We start from the raw sequence: 17,167 nt of genomic DNA on the forward strand, positions 1-17,167 counted from the left end.
TTGCCTTTAGATTCTAATTGAACCTTTGTTTTTTTCTTTAGGGAACTTGTATGAATCGCCAAGGTAGGTACCTTCATTGTTCAAGATCTACTTTTAGGACATACAGCTTTAAGGTGACTGAATAAGTCGAATTCCATTTTTAATACCTGCGATTCTGCTTTTTTCTTGAATTGCAGTCTCTGATTTTGTTTGTTTTCCTGTGAAAAACTCATAGCAGTGATCTTCATAAGTTGTACTTGTTTATTTTTTGCAGCATTTCAAATCCAGCAATAAAAAAGAAATTATATTGCTGTCAGGAGATTCCTCCTTAGGCTCTGCTCCCTTGACCAAATTTTTACTCACCCACCTAAATCTTTTTCTTTTGTTTTGCCAAACATTTCTTTGTCCTGCTGCCCATGAGAGCTATTTACCTATATTAAAGGTGTTATATAAATGTAAGTTTTTGTTGTTGGACACACAAATACTTTCTTGAAACTATTCTTATATTCATACTATTTCTTTGAATCAGTACTTCTGTGATTTGTACGCACCCTTTATGCTAGCCTTGTACTTCTAAGTGCTTTCCGAGTTACAGGATTGTACATGGTAACTGGCTGCTGTGTCCTCCAGGAATTTCATGGAGCTGAGATAACATTTCCCTCAAGGCAGCTAAATCCTAAGACCAACTTTGTTCCAGGTTTTCCCCTCTGCTGCTTGAAGGGCATTTCGCCACATGTGCAGGTATCTGAGAAGGATGTATAGGGAAACATGTATATGCTACTACGCTGCAAAACAGTCGCATTGTGAGGATACATACCTGCCAGCCGACTGAAGGGCAGAAAGAACAATGAGAGGGACTTCTGTCAAAGTGAGGGCATGTACTTAGCAGGGTGACTCAGATCCTATCACTGCCGTTGAATGAGCTGGTTTCAGAAACTCAATGCAGCTGATGTCAAACTAGGTGGACCAGTGGAATCGGAAGAGACAGTTTAAAAATTACAGAATAAGGTGGACAAAATGTGTAAGTGTGCAGAATAATGGTAGATGACGTTTAGTTCAAATGAATGTAAAGTGCTATACATAGGAAGGAATAATAAGTGACAGATCTACTGTGTGAATGATGTGAAATAGCTAACCATGAAGCTGAAACTGTCTTCTTCCAGCTGTCTTAATAGGCTTAATTTTAAACAACCAAGCAAACAGGACATTGAATTATATATAGCCTAAAAAGTGGAATATAATGTTTTATAAGGCAATGATTAAATTTTATAGTCTCTGGTCAGACTGTATTTGAATTAAGTGTACAGTTCAGATTAGGGGGCAAGCTATTTAAGACTGAGATGAAAAGGAACTTCTTCACTCAGAGGGTGGTGAATTTTTGGAATTCTCTACCCAGAGGGCTGTGGAATACTCAACCATTGAGAACGTTCAAGGCAGAGATCAATAGGTTTCCGGATACTAATGACATCAAGGGATATGGGGACAGCACGGGAAAGTGGCCTTGAGATAAAGGATCAGTGATGCTAATTAAATGGCCTACTCCTGCTCCTATTTCTTAGGTTCTGCTTGCCAAGAAGCAAGAGGGTCACTCAAATGCTGGAGGCAATGCAGAGAAGAGCCACAAGGCTGATACCTAATGCCAGAGGTCTGAGTCATGAGGAAAGACTAGGGCCAGGGTTTTATGGTCCTTCCCACCCGTTGGGATATTATGGTCCCGCCTAACTGAATGGAGATTTGAATGGCTTGCTGCATCAGCCGGAGGGAGACACACTGCAGAGGGGCTGTAAAATCCCGGCCTAGTTAGATTTGAAAGAAGTGACCTTGTAGTTGTATATAAGACTGTAAAGGGAATAGAAAAAGTGACTCTGGAATATTACTTCAAATTAAACAGTAGGAGCAAACAAGGGTTCGATCTAACAAAGTGTAATTGTAGGACTTGCATCAGGAAATTCATCCTTACACGAAGAGTAATCAACATGTGGAATAGACCAGTGAAGGAACCCTCCTGGAATTATTTAAGAAACAATTGCATGCTACAATAAGATGACTTTAGGATCTCTTTAAATTGTTGAATTAAAAATCTCCCTCATCCTTAATTATCTTATGATCTTATGAGGAAGCCATAAAAAGAATTATGCGGGGGTTCTACCTCCGTGAAAACTAAGTAATGATTCGTACAAAAACCACAAGAGGTTTGCATTACCAAGGCCTATTGACTCATTTCCTTTTCATTCTTCCACAATACAAACCCTCTTTTCTATTGTGGCACCTGGACAATTGACAAATGAGTCCATTATCCTGGCCTTAACAACTCATTGCAGCTTTAAAGCACCAGTGACTGAAATGGGAAGTGGAACTCACATGATTAAAAATCAAATGTGCAACTACAGGAGAAAAAACGGCTAGTGGTTTTAGAATAGAATACAAATTCAGCACCAAGGGTTCCTATTTCATTATAATATCTACAGGGTCTACTTAGCCACCCTCCCTAGTGTTATTGGGGATCCTCAAGCGTGATGGACTTGAATAGTAGTTTTTCTCTTGTTAAAGGTGCACAATTAGTAGAGATGCCAATCACCTACTTATTAATGTCTCGAGCCTGTTTTGTTGTCGTCTATGCTTGTGGCCCAAAATCAGTGGATTTTGAATTCCTTGCTCTGTCTCTTCGCTCCTCCAAATACAGCAGACAAGCCCCACTACACAGCCAGGATTTTCCGGCCCCATAGTGGGCGGGTGAGGCGGCACCCCAGCCAGAAGTTCATTGACTTGCAGCGGTACTGGAAGATCCCAGCGGCAGGCGGGTGCGGAAAATCCCGCCCCACTTCTCCGCATGCTTCTGGTGCGAATGGGCCCTATCCCCATCTCTGTATTTTAAAGGTGGGAACTCTCATGAAGATAATGGGCCTTGGAGTTGGTGCAGAGGATCTCTTAGTTATCAGCAGACCTAGAGCTTTATGCTTATTTATTTTGGAAAAATGCAAATTTGGAGCGAATATGATTGAATTCTTTGAGGTGAAGAATAAATTGGCTTTTTGAAATAGGAAGGGATAGTAGGACTAGAGCTTCTACCTGTAAAGTTTGAAGGCAAACAGTTAGGCTAGATGTCAGTGAGAAATTATATTTTTGTTCAAAGTCATTGACCTCTGGTTCAAACAGCCAAGACCATAATTATAGAGCACACAAGGAATTTGAACAACTCTTGAGGGGATGAAGGCAATTTTCCTCTCATAAACTATAATCCTTGAGAGAACAGTGTGCAGTTTATTTTTCTTTGTTTCCTCCCTTTTCCTCACCCCCCCAACAACCGCTACCGCTCCCCAGCCTGAACGTGTGAAGGGGAGTGCAATCAAAATAATCTCCTCACCTGTATTTTCTGATTCAGGTCACTCTACTAGACCTGACAGGCATTGTGTCTGGGCGTTGGGTAGGAAAGCCAACTATTGTGACATACTTATAAAGCCCGCACCACCTGTAATGGCTACCTGTTTCGGGACCTGATGGTTGCTATTCATAAAGAGCAGACCAAAGGTTCACAATCCAAATTCTAGTCTTATTTCATTTTTAAATGAAGCAACTATGTTTCAGTTCACTGAATAAGTTTGCATTCAGATTGGAGTAACTGAGCTGAGCATCTGGAATAAGGCCCCTATCAGTAAGCGGCCCTATGTTTGGGCCCATGCTGAGTGGATGCCCAGGAAAATGAGGCAGCACTCATTGTAATATCATTGTTGTCTCATTGCTGTTTAGGTGCAGACACTCTTCTTCCGTCAGAAACCCACAGAAATCTTGAGGCAACGCAAAGGGTAGTGACCTGGAATCACAGTTCTCTGCCTTTGCTTTGGGCCTGGAGAATAAGCATTAAGGAAACAGCCCTGATATTTTCAGTTAAAGGGGCTAAATTGCTGGTTTGTTTTTATTTTTTCATTGGATGTGAGTATCACTGGCAAAATAAGCATTTATTACCCACTCCCAGTTGCCCTTGAGAAGGCGGCAGTGAGCAGCTTTCTTGAACTGCTGCAATTTGTGTTGTGTAGATATACCCGCAGTGCTGTTAGGGAGGGAGTTCCAGGACTTTTACCCAGTGACTGAAAGATCGACAATATAGTTCTAAGACAGGATGGTCTGTTTCTTGGAGGGAAACTTGTAGGTTGTAGTGGTCTCATGTACTTACTACCCTTGTTCTTTTAAGTGGTAGAGGTCGTGGGTTTGGAAGGTGTTGTTGAAGGAGTCTTGGTGAGTTGCTGCAGTGCTTCTTGTAGATAGTACACACTGCTGCTGTGGTGCACTAGTGGTGGAGGAAGTGAATGTTTAAGGTGGTGGTTGAGGTGCTGATTGAGAGAGCCGCTTTTCCCCGGATGGTGTTGAGCTTCTTAAGTGTTATTGGACCTGCACTCATTTGGGCAATTGGAGAGTATTCCATCATGCTCCTGCCTTGTGCTTTCTAGATGATGGACGGGCTCTGAGGAGTCAGAAGGTGAATTACTTGCTACAGAATATCCAGCCTCTGACCTGCTCTTAGAGCCACGGTATTTACGTGACTGGTCCAGTTAAGTTTCTGGTCAATGGTGACCAGGATTTTGGTGGGGATTCAGCAATGGTAGTGCCATTGAATGTCAAGGGGAAGTGGTTAGATTCTCTCTTGTTGGAGATGGTCATTGCCTGGCACTTGTGTGGTGCGAATATTGCCACTTATCAGCCCAAGCCTGCACGTTTTCTAGGCCTTGCTGCATGCAGAGGAGGGACTGATTTATTGCCTGAGGAATTACAATTGGAACTGAACACTGTGCAGTAATCTACAAGCATCCTCAGTTCTGAGCTTATGTTGGAGGGAAAGTCATTGAAGCAGCAGCAAAAAATTGTTGGAATAAAACAGAAGATGCTGGAAATGCTAGCAGGTCTGGCAGCATCTGTGGATGAACAAGGGTCAACATTTCAGGTCAATGACCTGTCATCAAGATTATTACAATCCCTGTAGAGACCAATAATGTTTAAAAAGAAATTCAAACTTCCAGTTAATAGTTGAAAAGCATGACACACAAGATTTAAGATTTAAAACTTTTTCTACAACAAATGACCAAAACACTTGACTAAACACTACTCTTCTAGGCAAGTTATACTTTAAACTACAGAGAGGAACATTCCCCTTTAATATTTATCTCACATCTCACTCTCCAAGGAACTGTGGTCCTTATGGCAAACAGTCCAGTGTCGCTCTCAGCTTCTGTTAGGTTCGCATTTCCCTGTTTCACTGAGTAGTAACTTTGAGTGACCATCTGCAGGCACTTCCTACAGTTTTTGGAGAGTTTGCCAAATCCACTACCAGTAGTAAACCCTGTTCCGATGATTCTTCTTCCTGCCCATTCATACCAGGGCCAATCTCCCAGATTCCTGGATGGGTGTGGAATGCATCTCTTCAACTAGAGACTGCCTCCCTCTCACATCTGGTTTCAGGAGTTTACAAAAAATCTGCAGCCTCTTCTCTCTGCTGACTACAACTGCTGTTCTTTTCCCCTCTCTTTTCTGCCCAAAAGCTTGGAGCCAGCAAGTCTATTTCTTATTAGCCCAGCTACCCTTGCCCTTTGTTCCCTTGTGTAAGAACTTCACACCTTTTTCAGCAGGTCCCTTGACTAAGCAAGGCTTGTTGTCAGGCAGAATGTGGAACAGTCACATGATCCTCTTCATTTTAATCTAAGTTTAAAGACACAGTCCAAAACGTAATCTTATAAACCTCGTAATTGTAACAAGAAGATGGTTAGCCTAGTTAGCTGTGATTGAGTATGTCATGGGAAAGTATGGTATCATGGAACTTGCTTGACTATGTCAAGATTTGGAGAGAAAATCACCAGAGTTTTTTTCAATGACTACAGTTTTTTCCTCTGTTTTTGTGCCTCCTGCAGATAAAAGCATGGTTAGGGGTTGAAATGATAGTATGCTGCACCATTGACTGGAGAAGATGACTTAATGGACCTGATGGCCTTTACTTGCCTTTTCTATTTGTATATTTATCTAACTGTCTTTACTTAGGACTGTAAAAAATTATTCATTTTTTTTTCTTTCAATGCTAGGTATGAAAGTTTTCTGTATCAGGCACCAATGAATGTAGTCTTAACTGAAAATAATGAATATGAAGTGATGACAACAATGAAAGAGGATGAATATTCAGTTATACCTGTGGGATCCGCATGCTCTATGAACAATCAGATGCTTCGGTGTGAAGAATAACCTTAATTACAACGCCACCCAAGTCCTTTTCAGTCTCTCAATTTTATCTACTACCTCCCTAAAAACTATGCTAACTCCTGCTGGGGTATCCTTTTTTATTCAATCGTGTGGGTGTCGCATTTATTGCCTATCTCTAATTGCCCCTTGTTCAGAGGGCATTTAAGCATCAACCACATTGCTGTGGGTCTGGACTCACATGTAGGTAAGATCAGCAGATGTCCTTCCCTGAAGGGCATTGAAATCCAGATGGGCTTTTTTTTAATGGTCATCATCAGACGTTATTGAATTCAAATTTCACCATCTGCTATGGTGGGATTTGAACTCAGGTACCCAGAGCATTACCTTGGGTCTCTGGAATACTAGTTAGGGACAATACCACTATGCCCCTGCCTCTCCATATAATTGCATTGGCCCTGGTAGTTTTATATTATAGCAAATAAAAGCAACCAAAAAAAATACTGCAGATGCTGGAACTCTGAAATAAAAACAGAAAGTGCTGAAAATGCTCAGCAGGTCTGGCAGCACCTATGGAGAGAGATACAGATTTAATGTTTAAAATCTAATGTGGATCTTCTTCAGAGCAGTTTTATTAGCTTTATATTATACTGCATTGGCCATTTTTCATTCATAACTGGTTGGTGAATTTGATGGGAATAATGGGGAGCAGATAAACCAAGCCTCATCCTGTCCTCACCGGATAACCACATGTGTCATTTTCCAGCAGATGTTATTGGATAGTGACCAGAAGCAGGAATCTTGTCTAATTGGTTCACCTATCTAATTCAGAGATGCGAAGGCCAACTATAGATTTTGAATGGCTGAGTTTCATTATGTTCTTTATTTTTCTTACATTAATAGTTAAAATATGATAAGTTCTTCCTATGTTGCTTTAAGTACTGCATCTTTTCTTTCTAGGTTATGTGATGAGTTTTTTTACGCTTGTCATTTTAGAAAAGCATTTTCATTGTATTTTACATATTGCTTTTACAATTAAAATCAATACTGCATAATTTTCTGTTTGCCTGTGATTTCTCATTGAAATTGGTGCTCTTGTCAGTTTGAAGTCCTCCCATCTTTTAATGCAATAATTAGTAACACTCTGTTGGCCTAATTTACTGGCATTTATTGCAGGAGCATGAAATTAATAGTAGATATTTGTCTTTTACCTTGCCCTAAATGCATAAGTAGCACCATTTTTAACTTTGCCCTGGAATGTATTTGTACATGAGGACTAAGGATGTGCAGAGCCTATTTGATTTCTTCCATGAAATCAAATTATATTATACCTTAATTTGACATACACTTTCCAGCAAGGGTCAGTTGATGATGCTCAGACAACAAGAACAGCTTGCATTTATATAGAACCTTTAATATATAATTAGGTAAAAATGGATGTCAAGCCAGAGATGAAAATGTTAGGAACAGGTGACTAAATGCTTGGTCACAGAAATTGGTTTTACAGAGGATCTTAAATGAGAATGAGGTGCAGAAGCTTAGGCCAGGATTTTCCCCACGGCGATTTGGGGGCGGGGCCTGCTCACCGAGGGGAAAATGAGGCCATTTACAGACTATTTGAGATAATTAAAGACCTGTCCACCCAAGCTTAAGGCTGGCGGGCAGACCAGGAGCCCCACCAGGCTCCAGAGTATTCATGGAACTGGCAGGATGAAGTTTCATGTCTGTTTTTTTAAAAATTTAATAAATTTTATGTGTTTATTATTATTAACATGTCCCATCTCGTGTGACATTGTCACATGAGGGGGACATGTTAATAATTTTAATATTTGTCTATTTTTAGATTTTACTTACCTCTCACGAATCTCCCTGAGACAGGACTTTGCCTCAGGGAGCAGTGTGCTCTTTCACGCACATGGGTGAAAGAGCATACTTTGACAGATGGGGATTCCCTTCCCCACCCCGCACAGGAAGCACTTGGCACTTCCTGACGGGCAGGCTACTGGGCGAGCCCTATTTCGGTAGTGGGGGTCGGCTGTCCACCCGCCGCCGAGCCTGTGGGGCCCGGACACCATCCGAGGGCAAAACTCTGCCCATATATGTTTAGGAAGGGAATTCCAGAGCATAGGGACCAATATGTCCAGAGACATGGCACCAATGATGAGGCAAAGGGAGCGGGTGAAGCACAAGAGACCAAAGTTGTAAGATTGAATAATTTTTGAAACATGTTCGAAATAATTAAGGTAGGGAGGGTGAGGCCATGAAAGGATTTAAATACAATGGTGACAATTTCAAATGATACATTAGGGACAGGGGGGTGGGGGCAAGGGCTGAAAAATATAAAGGCATTGGTAGACAGAACCAGGTACAGAATGGGATGAGAGCAGCAAGAGTTTTAGATGAAATTTATGGACAGTGGAGGATGGGACTAGTCAGAGAAGCTTGTTCAAAACAAATATTGATTCATCGTCATTACTTTGTTGCCCACAAATGTTAAGTATAACAAATGCAGCTAATAAACAGTTGGGCTGGATAGATAGCTGCAGTATTGAAATTAAAGTTAATTAAATATTTTGCATATTATATGCCCTTCTCTGCTCAAGATCCCTTTAAATAGAATGATCTTGGTCTGACAAAGCAACAGTGCTCGCCACTGATCTTGAAGCAAGCTACCGACAAAGATCTAGTGCTCTCTGTGCTTTGGTTTTGCTCTTTCTGGATGAGATGTTAAACTGAGACCCTGCCTGCCCCCTCAGGCAGACATAAATGATTCCATGATACTGATTTGAAGATGAGCAGGCTGCAGAGACAAACCAAAATACTGGAAGACTGAGAAAAATTCAACAAAGCATTCTGACCTGAAAGAAGCTCATACAGAAACAGAGGCAAAGGGGAAAAATCATTAGAAAAAGCTCCAGGGAAAGGCTTGGAAGCTGAAGGCAGAGATTTAAAATTCCTTACTGCAACAGAAGACTCTCTGGAATCTCCTTCAGAAATCCAGTTTCAGAGTGCAGAGTCAACAGAACCTGCAATGGTAAGCTAATTTTAAAAATTCCAGGCTGCATCAAGTCCTGATAACTTGTTAAAGTAATTCACTGTCAGAAGTGCCATTTGAAAGAAACCCGTTGTTAAATCCAGATTCCCGAGTTGGAGCCTGAACACAAGGCACCCGAGCTCATTTGAAACAAATAATTAATTAATTAAATATGTCATGAAGGTACAGCTCAGTGAAAAAAAAACAAGCAGAGGCTCCGATTCAACTGACTTGACAGTTTATCGCTGAATGAAAGGAGTCTGCAGGCAGCTGCTGTTTAAATTTCTTTTGAAGAAGAGTGCGATTGCCATTGTGTGGAGCCCGCCAAAACTGGCAAGTGCGAGAAACCCCTTTGTCTCTGAGTGAATGGCGACACTATCTTGAAATTCAGAAAGCTCTTAATGCTGAACATACTGTTACAGACAGGGGGAGGGTTAATTTCTCATTTCTCCTCTCACTATAAACAGAAAGGTGTTTTGATTTTTCCCCCTCTTTATAAGTGGTGGTGTATTTCCCAATCCCTTGGTTTTTAGTGCGATCCAATTTTCTATTAACAACCCCACAGCAAACTCAAGATGTGATCTCAAAGGGTTAATTTATTTGTACACACTCAAAATGTAAAATAGGGCTTGCCACGTCCTGCTCATGTTCAGCTAGTAAAGAGAGGGATGGAGAAAAAAAAGATTTACAGTACAGAGACCATAGAGAAAAGAAATATTGTTTCACATAGGCTTCAGAGTCCAGAATCAAAGTCCAATGAGATGTTCCTTCATGGAGGTTGTTGGGCTGAAAACCAGTGTTGTAGAATTCACTTTTCTGCTGGTGTGGACTTCTCAAGATGAAATGGGCTTGTAGAGATTAATCAGTCTTGTAGGCAGTGGTATAGAACTTCCAGCAGAAGGGCAGATGGGGCCAGGTGTCCAACCTGGGCCAGAGCTCCTTTGGTATGGCCTGTTTGTCAGATGTTAAACAGTTGATTGCATGTTTCAGTTCAGCAAGACAATTACTTGTTCCACAAGCCAGTGGCCCATGTCACAACCTCATCTCTCTACAATGGCCTCAACAAAGGATGTTTATCCAGTCTCTGGAAATGGGCTTTGTGTTCCAGGCTAATAATGTCTCAGCCATTAGGGGTTAAAAGGAATGTTTGAGAGGCCATTGTTTTAGAAGACGTTCCATCTCCATTGGCCGGTCTGGGTTGTCAAATACAAGTGGCCTTCATGTAGCTCCCCTTGAAGTTTGGCTGTGAAATCCACAGGTGGCCATTAGTAGCTCAGAGATGAAAAGATGTGGGTTTCCCTGAAACTGCAACATAACTTCTTTTGTTTAGGGGTCACAGACAGACACAGTTTCAGCCATTTTAAAGATCTTTGTTCCGTCTTAAAAATTTTAGAAATAGTGATGAGCATATCTATATATGTTTTTAAAATTATACTGTGTGAGGTCTTAGTCATTCACAATACACTTCTAAAATTTTTAACATGGATCACAATTCCACATTTCCAAGTCAATTCAGACCAATCCAAGGCCCAGACCAATCACAAAATTGGGGACTTTGGAGGAAAAGATTCTTGAGAAACAGCATCGCATCAGGTTTAAATAAAAAGTCAGAAGAAGAGCAGGTGAACACACTGTTTTACTCATTAGGCCTGATTGCGGACAACATCATTGTAAGACAGGGCATCAACTATGAAGTTCAAAGAGGTGCTAAAATCATTCCACATTTATTTCAATTTAAGGAGCAATTAAATACTTGAAAGAAGTAAATTCAATAAGAGAGCCCAACTGCCAGGGGAACCAGTTGATTCATTCATCAATGATCTGTACAGGATGGCAGAAGGTTGTGAATATGCAGATTTTACAGTCTGAACTCTTCAGAGACAGGATCATAGAAGGAGTAACAGATGATGTGCTCTCTGACCTCCTCCAAGCAAAGGGAGATCTAATCCTGGAAAGGACAATCCAGGAAGTTAGACAGTCAGAATTTTGTAAGCAGCTTGGGGCAATCTTAAGGGGAGAATATAAAACATAGTGCAGGGGCCAACCCTCAGTCCAGCTTGTCAGGGCACAAAGATGCAGGGACACTCCAAGTCAGGGAAAACAATTCCCGAACTGATCAGAAGAATGACCATGCCAACACTGTGGAACAGGCGAGATCAATATCCTGCAAGTGCAGCCCAATGTTTCCATTGCAACTGGGTTGGACACTATGGCAAGCTGTGCCAGGCAAGTCCTCTGAAACATGCAGAAGGCCTAAAGATGATCCACGAGGACAAGACTGCAAACCCTGAAGACACATTGCCATCCTTCTTGGGTGAGGTTAAAGGTTTTGGTTTCTCATTTTGGCATGAGGACATTTCTCTCAATGGCCATTTAACAAATTTTAAATTAGATACAGGAACCAACATACAGTCCTGTTGGACAAAGAACCATGGCTGAAAGACCCCTGGCTTCAAACAACTGACACACTGCTTTATGGGCTCAGAGAAATCTGACTTCCAGTCATTGGTATGATCCTGGAACCACCGAGGTATGGCAGCAAACAAATCCTCAAGTTGATGTAGGTTATCTGTAACCAGCCTTTCTCTCTCCTGAGCAGGGATGCTGCATGGCTTTGGATCTCCTCAAGACAGCAGATGCTGTCACCACAACCACTGTTGTTAATCAAACAGAACTGCACATTCCCAAGCAAAAAATAGTATCCTGTGGAGCAGCTTTGTCCTTTATTGATGGTCAGAGCAGCCAACCACCCCAGAGATAAATGATGCCTCCAGTGGAAGAGGTGAAAGACAGTGATCAGTAGTCCAAGAAGCCTCTACCTCCAGCTCCAATGACAGTACAGCAGGCCAACACTGCAACCACTGTGCATACACTGCAACTGCCAGCCAGCATGCCAAAGCCACAAGAGATGCTGGAACCTGGTAGCAGCCGCCCATGGCTGACAACGGAAAGCAGAGGTAGCGTAGCACTAAACTTTACTCTTGTCACAGGAACGGTCTTCCCCAGCCACAGAGGACATCAAGACGAACACATGACAACAGAAAAAGTGAAAGAATTGACATGAAATGAAAAAAATGAAATGAAAAGGAAATGAAAAAAATGTTCACCCACCCCACAAGAAACGATTTTAGAGTAGCAGCAACCAGTGATCAACACAACAGCCAAACTGACCAAGTGTGGCTCAACATGAAGGAATGGAAGAAAAGAATGAAAGCATACCCAGATGGCAGGTCAACCTCCAAAGTAACAGGAAGACCCAACAATGACAGAGCCTACCGCTCCCCTGGCGGAACTGCGAGCGAGATATGGAAGGGTTATAAGGCCTCCAGAGCACCTGAACCTTTAAATTCAAGGACTTGAAAGGGGGTGATGGAATAGTGCTAATGTAGTAATAGTGATAATGTAACAACAATGTAAATGTATGGGACTGAAAACAATGTAAGATATGAAGTAAACTAGTATAATTCCGTTGTAAGACATGAAGTGAACTAGTATAACTCCAATACAAAATGGGATTAGAATAGATAGGTGTATGATGGCCGGCACGGACACGATGGGCCGAAGGACCTGTTTCTGAGCTGTATAACTATAACTCTATGACTATGAAATTGGATAAAGACTTGGGGGAGGTATAGTATAAGTGTCTGGCACATATAGGGCTAATGTGGGACTGAGTACAGTACCGCCCACACAGTGAAGTAAGAAGGCACATGACCGAGACCCAGGGGTCAGTTTTGAGCAGAGACGTGTTTAAACTTAAGCATGGAGACAGCCTTACCTTGTCGCCTTTACTGTACATGTGTAAATAGTTCTAGCAGTTAATAAAGACTTAGTTAACCTATAGAAGATGACAGAGGCTATTTTAAGACACACCAATCTGTAACCAACACTCCACCACACTCATGGCTGCTGTGTTTCCTACATTACAACACTGACTACACTTCAAAAGTGCTTAATTGCTGTATAGTGCTTTGAGACGACCAGGCAAGGCGAGTCTTGTCTTCTTTCCTACTGCCAGTTTAAATCTGGTGTTAAGTCAAGGTGACGTCTTGGGCATTCAACAAGCAGACAAGCTGACAATCACATTGAAGCATTCACATGCAGCAAACCAGGAAGTTAAAAGCTATTATCATTCTTCACTTTAATTTTTCAAATACTAAAATAAATGATTATGATTCAACTAAGGTAGAAGCTAAAGTAAAGGCAATTTTTAAAAATTATTTTAAAAAATATTAAATTGTTTTATTATGGAGAACTTCGACATTCCGTGATATAAATTTAGCTTTTAAGGGTCATGATGGCATTTAGCAGTGATTATGAAGTTAGTGTGCCATTACAAACAAAGTTACACCTCATTTGACAGGGCAAAACTTTTTCTAGGGCTCTTACGGCAAGGTGAACAACATAAGAATGGAAGTTATCATCAATTCACAAGACTTTCCTATTTATTGCAATCTAGGAGTGCCTTAACAGTGAACCCTCCGGAGGAGCATAGATTCACTGACAGCAACTTCTGGATTTTCAAGTTGTTCTGTACATGTGCAGACTCCTAAAGTTGCTGTCATGTTTAGTGGTGTAATGATGGTGAGCATTGACAATTTTGTCATAATTACCACTGCAAAATCCAGGCCATTACATCTGGAGGAATGGAATTGTATTGGTGTGATGATGCTATTATTTTCAATTTTTTCCTTTTCTGAAGATGTTGGCTGTGACTGAGTATAGATCTGTAGGCATTGGCAACTCTCCACATGTGCAATGATCATTCTTTTTGTGTGAGCTTGAACATGAGTGTTAACAGACTGTTCAAATTTGGACAATGCATCACAACTGCTCCTGTCTTCATCCAATATCTTCATTTTGTACCAGCCTATCAATTATCCTGCCCATAGAGCAGGTGAGAATGGTAGTGTCACTTGAGCTAGTAATCCAGAGGCCCAGGCTAATGCTCTGGGGTAACAGGTCCAAGTCCCACCATGGCAGCCCATGGAATTTAAGCCAGCACAGACACGGTGGGTTGACTGGCTATGAAAGACTATAGCCCAAAGTATTTATATTCTTGATGAAGGCAGTGTTATGGGCTCTGTCATGAAGGACTTTGAGGATAGCCCTGGAGCTGTCATTCTTTCCAGTACTGATTCTTCATGAGGTGTTTTATTGTCTGATATATGTTGTCACGAATGCGAGGCTTTATAAGATGATTTAATTTTTGGACTGTCTATTTTATTCAAGGTAAAATGGAGGAATGAAGAGGGTCATGTGATCTGCTTTGAATTCTACCCGGCAGCAGGCCTGGATGGTTTGTTTACCAGGGGGACTGGGGCCCAGGTTGAGACTTAGAGAGTAAGGCATTAAATGCTCAAACCTGAAAAGAAACACAGATGCAATTGAGCTATCAGATGTTCAGTCTCTGAGTTTTTGGACAGAAAGAGAAAGAGATAAAAATTTGTCTGCCGCTGATGTGGTCAACAGGTGGAGAAGGCTGAGAGTCCTTGGCAACCTACCAGACAGAATGTGGGAGGGAGGATAGTCTCTGGTCAAAGAGACACATGCTGTGACAATTTAAGATTTGATCTGGTGAACCCGGAAGGGGGACTCGCAACTTTGTTGTTCATAGTCAGTTTGGAAATTCTCAGAGGGAAGCACCTTTGAAAGGTCACTCAATGTTATGATTCGGCTGAGCGGGGAACTGTGAACAGATGGGAGCTGGGAACAGATGGGAGCCGGGAGTGGCTGTGTGCTGTTTCTTATAAAGTTAATCTTATGGGGAGCATGTTGTAATGTATATGTACGCAGCGTGGTGTTAGCAGTCACACTAAAGCAATTTAGAGTGCTCCCTAATAAGTAATGTTTAGTCAATGATTTTATTTGTTACAGTCAATGTGCGGACTGCAAACTAATGAGCATTTTAGTGCACTGCAGAACAGTTGGATGACGGGCAAGTTGTAAAATCTCCTGGCTAACTGGCCATGGAGGAGTCACTGGTGGAGGCGCTCACAGCCCCTTACAATGTCATCCTGGTTTGAAACAGTCTCCCCCATGGTCCAAGCTAACAGTGCAGCCTTGCTGAGCAGGTTAGGAGAATGCCTGTGCCTGAGCTGAGAGCACAGCAGCATGCAGTCCAATGTGCAAAGCTGCCGCCAATTTGTTGGGTGGAATGGGGCAGAGAAAGGTGGGGATTTGGGCAGCCATGCAGTGCACTAATCTCTGGCCATCCAAGTGGTGGCCAGCACTCTCTGGCATGCGTTAAGGAGCCTTCAGACTTAACAAACAGAACTACTTATTACACACGTGCTAACACATGTGTCTCTCTCTCTCTCACCCTGCCGGAGGAATACATCAGGATCATAGAACCTGATGAACTAGCTGTATGTCTTGTGGCATACAGACAGTGAAGACAACGGAGAAGAGAGCAACTGAGGCACCTTTCTGCACATAGGGAGGAGCAGCAGCCTCTGGAAGAAGGTGTGGCTGGGATTCCCGCACACGCCGCCGAAGACCCCCAGTGAGCCATTGCTGGTCGGCACCTAGCTAGACCCAGGGCCTATAGATGTTGCCTTTCATTCCTGCAGTTGCCAAGTAACAGTGTTGCTGATGATTGTGCATGTCTAGGGAAATGGTCGGTCACAACTGCCAACTGCTGCAGGATTTGATGCCACCAGGATATGGAGGGCACCCACTGTCAGTGGCCGTGAAAGTGACTGCGGTGCTCAATTTCTATGCCAGTGGCTCCTTTCAGGGCTCTACGGGTGACCTCTGTGGGATATCACAAGCTTCCACCTACAAATGCTTCCATGAGGTCATGGATGCCATTTTTGCGAGGGCACACAACTTTATGCACTTCGCTCGGGACCAGGACAGCCAGGATGCAAGAGCGATTGGATTTGTCCAGATCTTAGGTTTCCCACAGGTGCAGGGTGCCATCAACTGCTCTCACGTGGAGCTCAGATCTCCGTCACAACATGCGGTCAGCTATGTCAACCGCAAGGGCTTCCATTTGCCGAATGTGCAGCTGGTATGCAACCACCACAAATGCATCTTGCAGGTCTGCGCACAGTTTCAGGGAGTGTGCACGACTCCTAAATTATTAGCCAGTCACAGATCCCTGACATCCTCCAGGGTCCAGGCGGGTGGCAGGGATGGCTCCTCTACCCACAGAGGCTGTGGCTGATGACACCCATGCAGCAGCCTCAGACTGCAGCAGAGCGAAGGTATAATGAGGCTTATGCTGCAACTTGCGACTGGGTGGAGCAAACCATTGAGATGCTGAAAATGAGGTTCTGGTGTCCAGACCGGTCTCTTGGACCCTGCAATTTAGTCCACAGAGGGTGTCAAGCTTCATTGTCACCTGTTGCGCCCTATACAACCTGGTGCTTCAACAGAGAGAAGAGCTGGCTGAGGAGGAGATGGAGGAGCTGGAGGTCTTCTCTGATGAGGAGGATGCTGACGGGGAGGTAGGTGAGGAGGTCCTCGGAGGTGATGATGAGGGGGATGAGGCCCTTGCACTGGCTAGGCGGGGCAGGCACACTCGGGAGGTCCTCATAGCTGCTAGACTTGTGGAGGGTGATGACGACATGCAGTGAGGACACTCCATAGATCTTCATGTAGCCCCTGAGAACGTCTGACTCTTGCCTGGCCAAGGGTAGCTCGCTTGCGTTCTGTGATCAGGATATCATGGAGATGCAGCCATGAAACTTTAAAAGCATCTGATCCTTTGTCTGCCTTTAGCACCTGAGCCCTTCAGGAGCACAATGTCACTGGTCACAGATGCTGAAGAGATGGCGGCCAGCCCCACTTTAAAGTTGCTGAGAGAACACAAAAAGAATGTCGGTACACTGTGACGCCTGCCCATGACATCCTGGCAGCAATGACAAGCACCGTCGAGGTGCAGGCATCAGTAACATGTCTAGGGAGTGTGAGGCCGGGCCATCACTTTGGTCTGAAGGCTGCACAAAGAACAGGGAAGAGGCCCTGGAG

General features: G+C 43.0%; 1 protein-coding gene across 2 annotated transcripts in view; it reads left to right on the forward strand.

Moving 5' to 3' along the window:
- Nucleotides 1-7,211, forward strand: part of LOC121281797 — a 29,906-nt gene extending 22,695 nt beyond the window's left edge. For both annotated transcript variants that reach the window (XM_041194791.1, XM_041194790.1), the window contains exons 5-6: nt 42-63; nt 6,045-7,211. In XM_041194791.1, the coding sequence (XP_041050725.1) occupies nt 42-63; nt 6,045-6,201 (179 nt within the window). In that variant the 3' untranslated portion in view covers nt 6,202-7,211. The remainder of the gene's footprint in view (nt 1-41; nt 64-6,044) is intronic.
- Nucleotides 7,212-17,167: the final 9,956 nt, after the last annotated feature.

Source organism: Carcharodon carcharias, chromosome 9, assembly GCF_017639515.1.
Source record: "Carcharodon carcharias isolate sCarCar2 chromosome 9, sCarCar2.pri, whole genome shotgun sequence".
NCBI lineage: Eukaryota > Metazoa > Chordata > Chondrichthyes > Lamniformes > Lamnidae > Carcharodon > Carcharodon carcharias.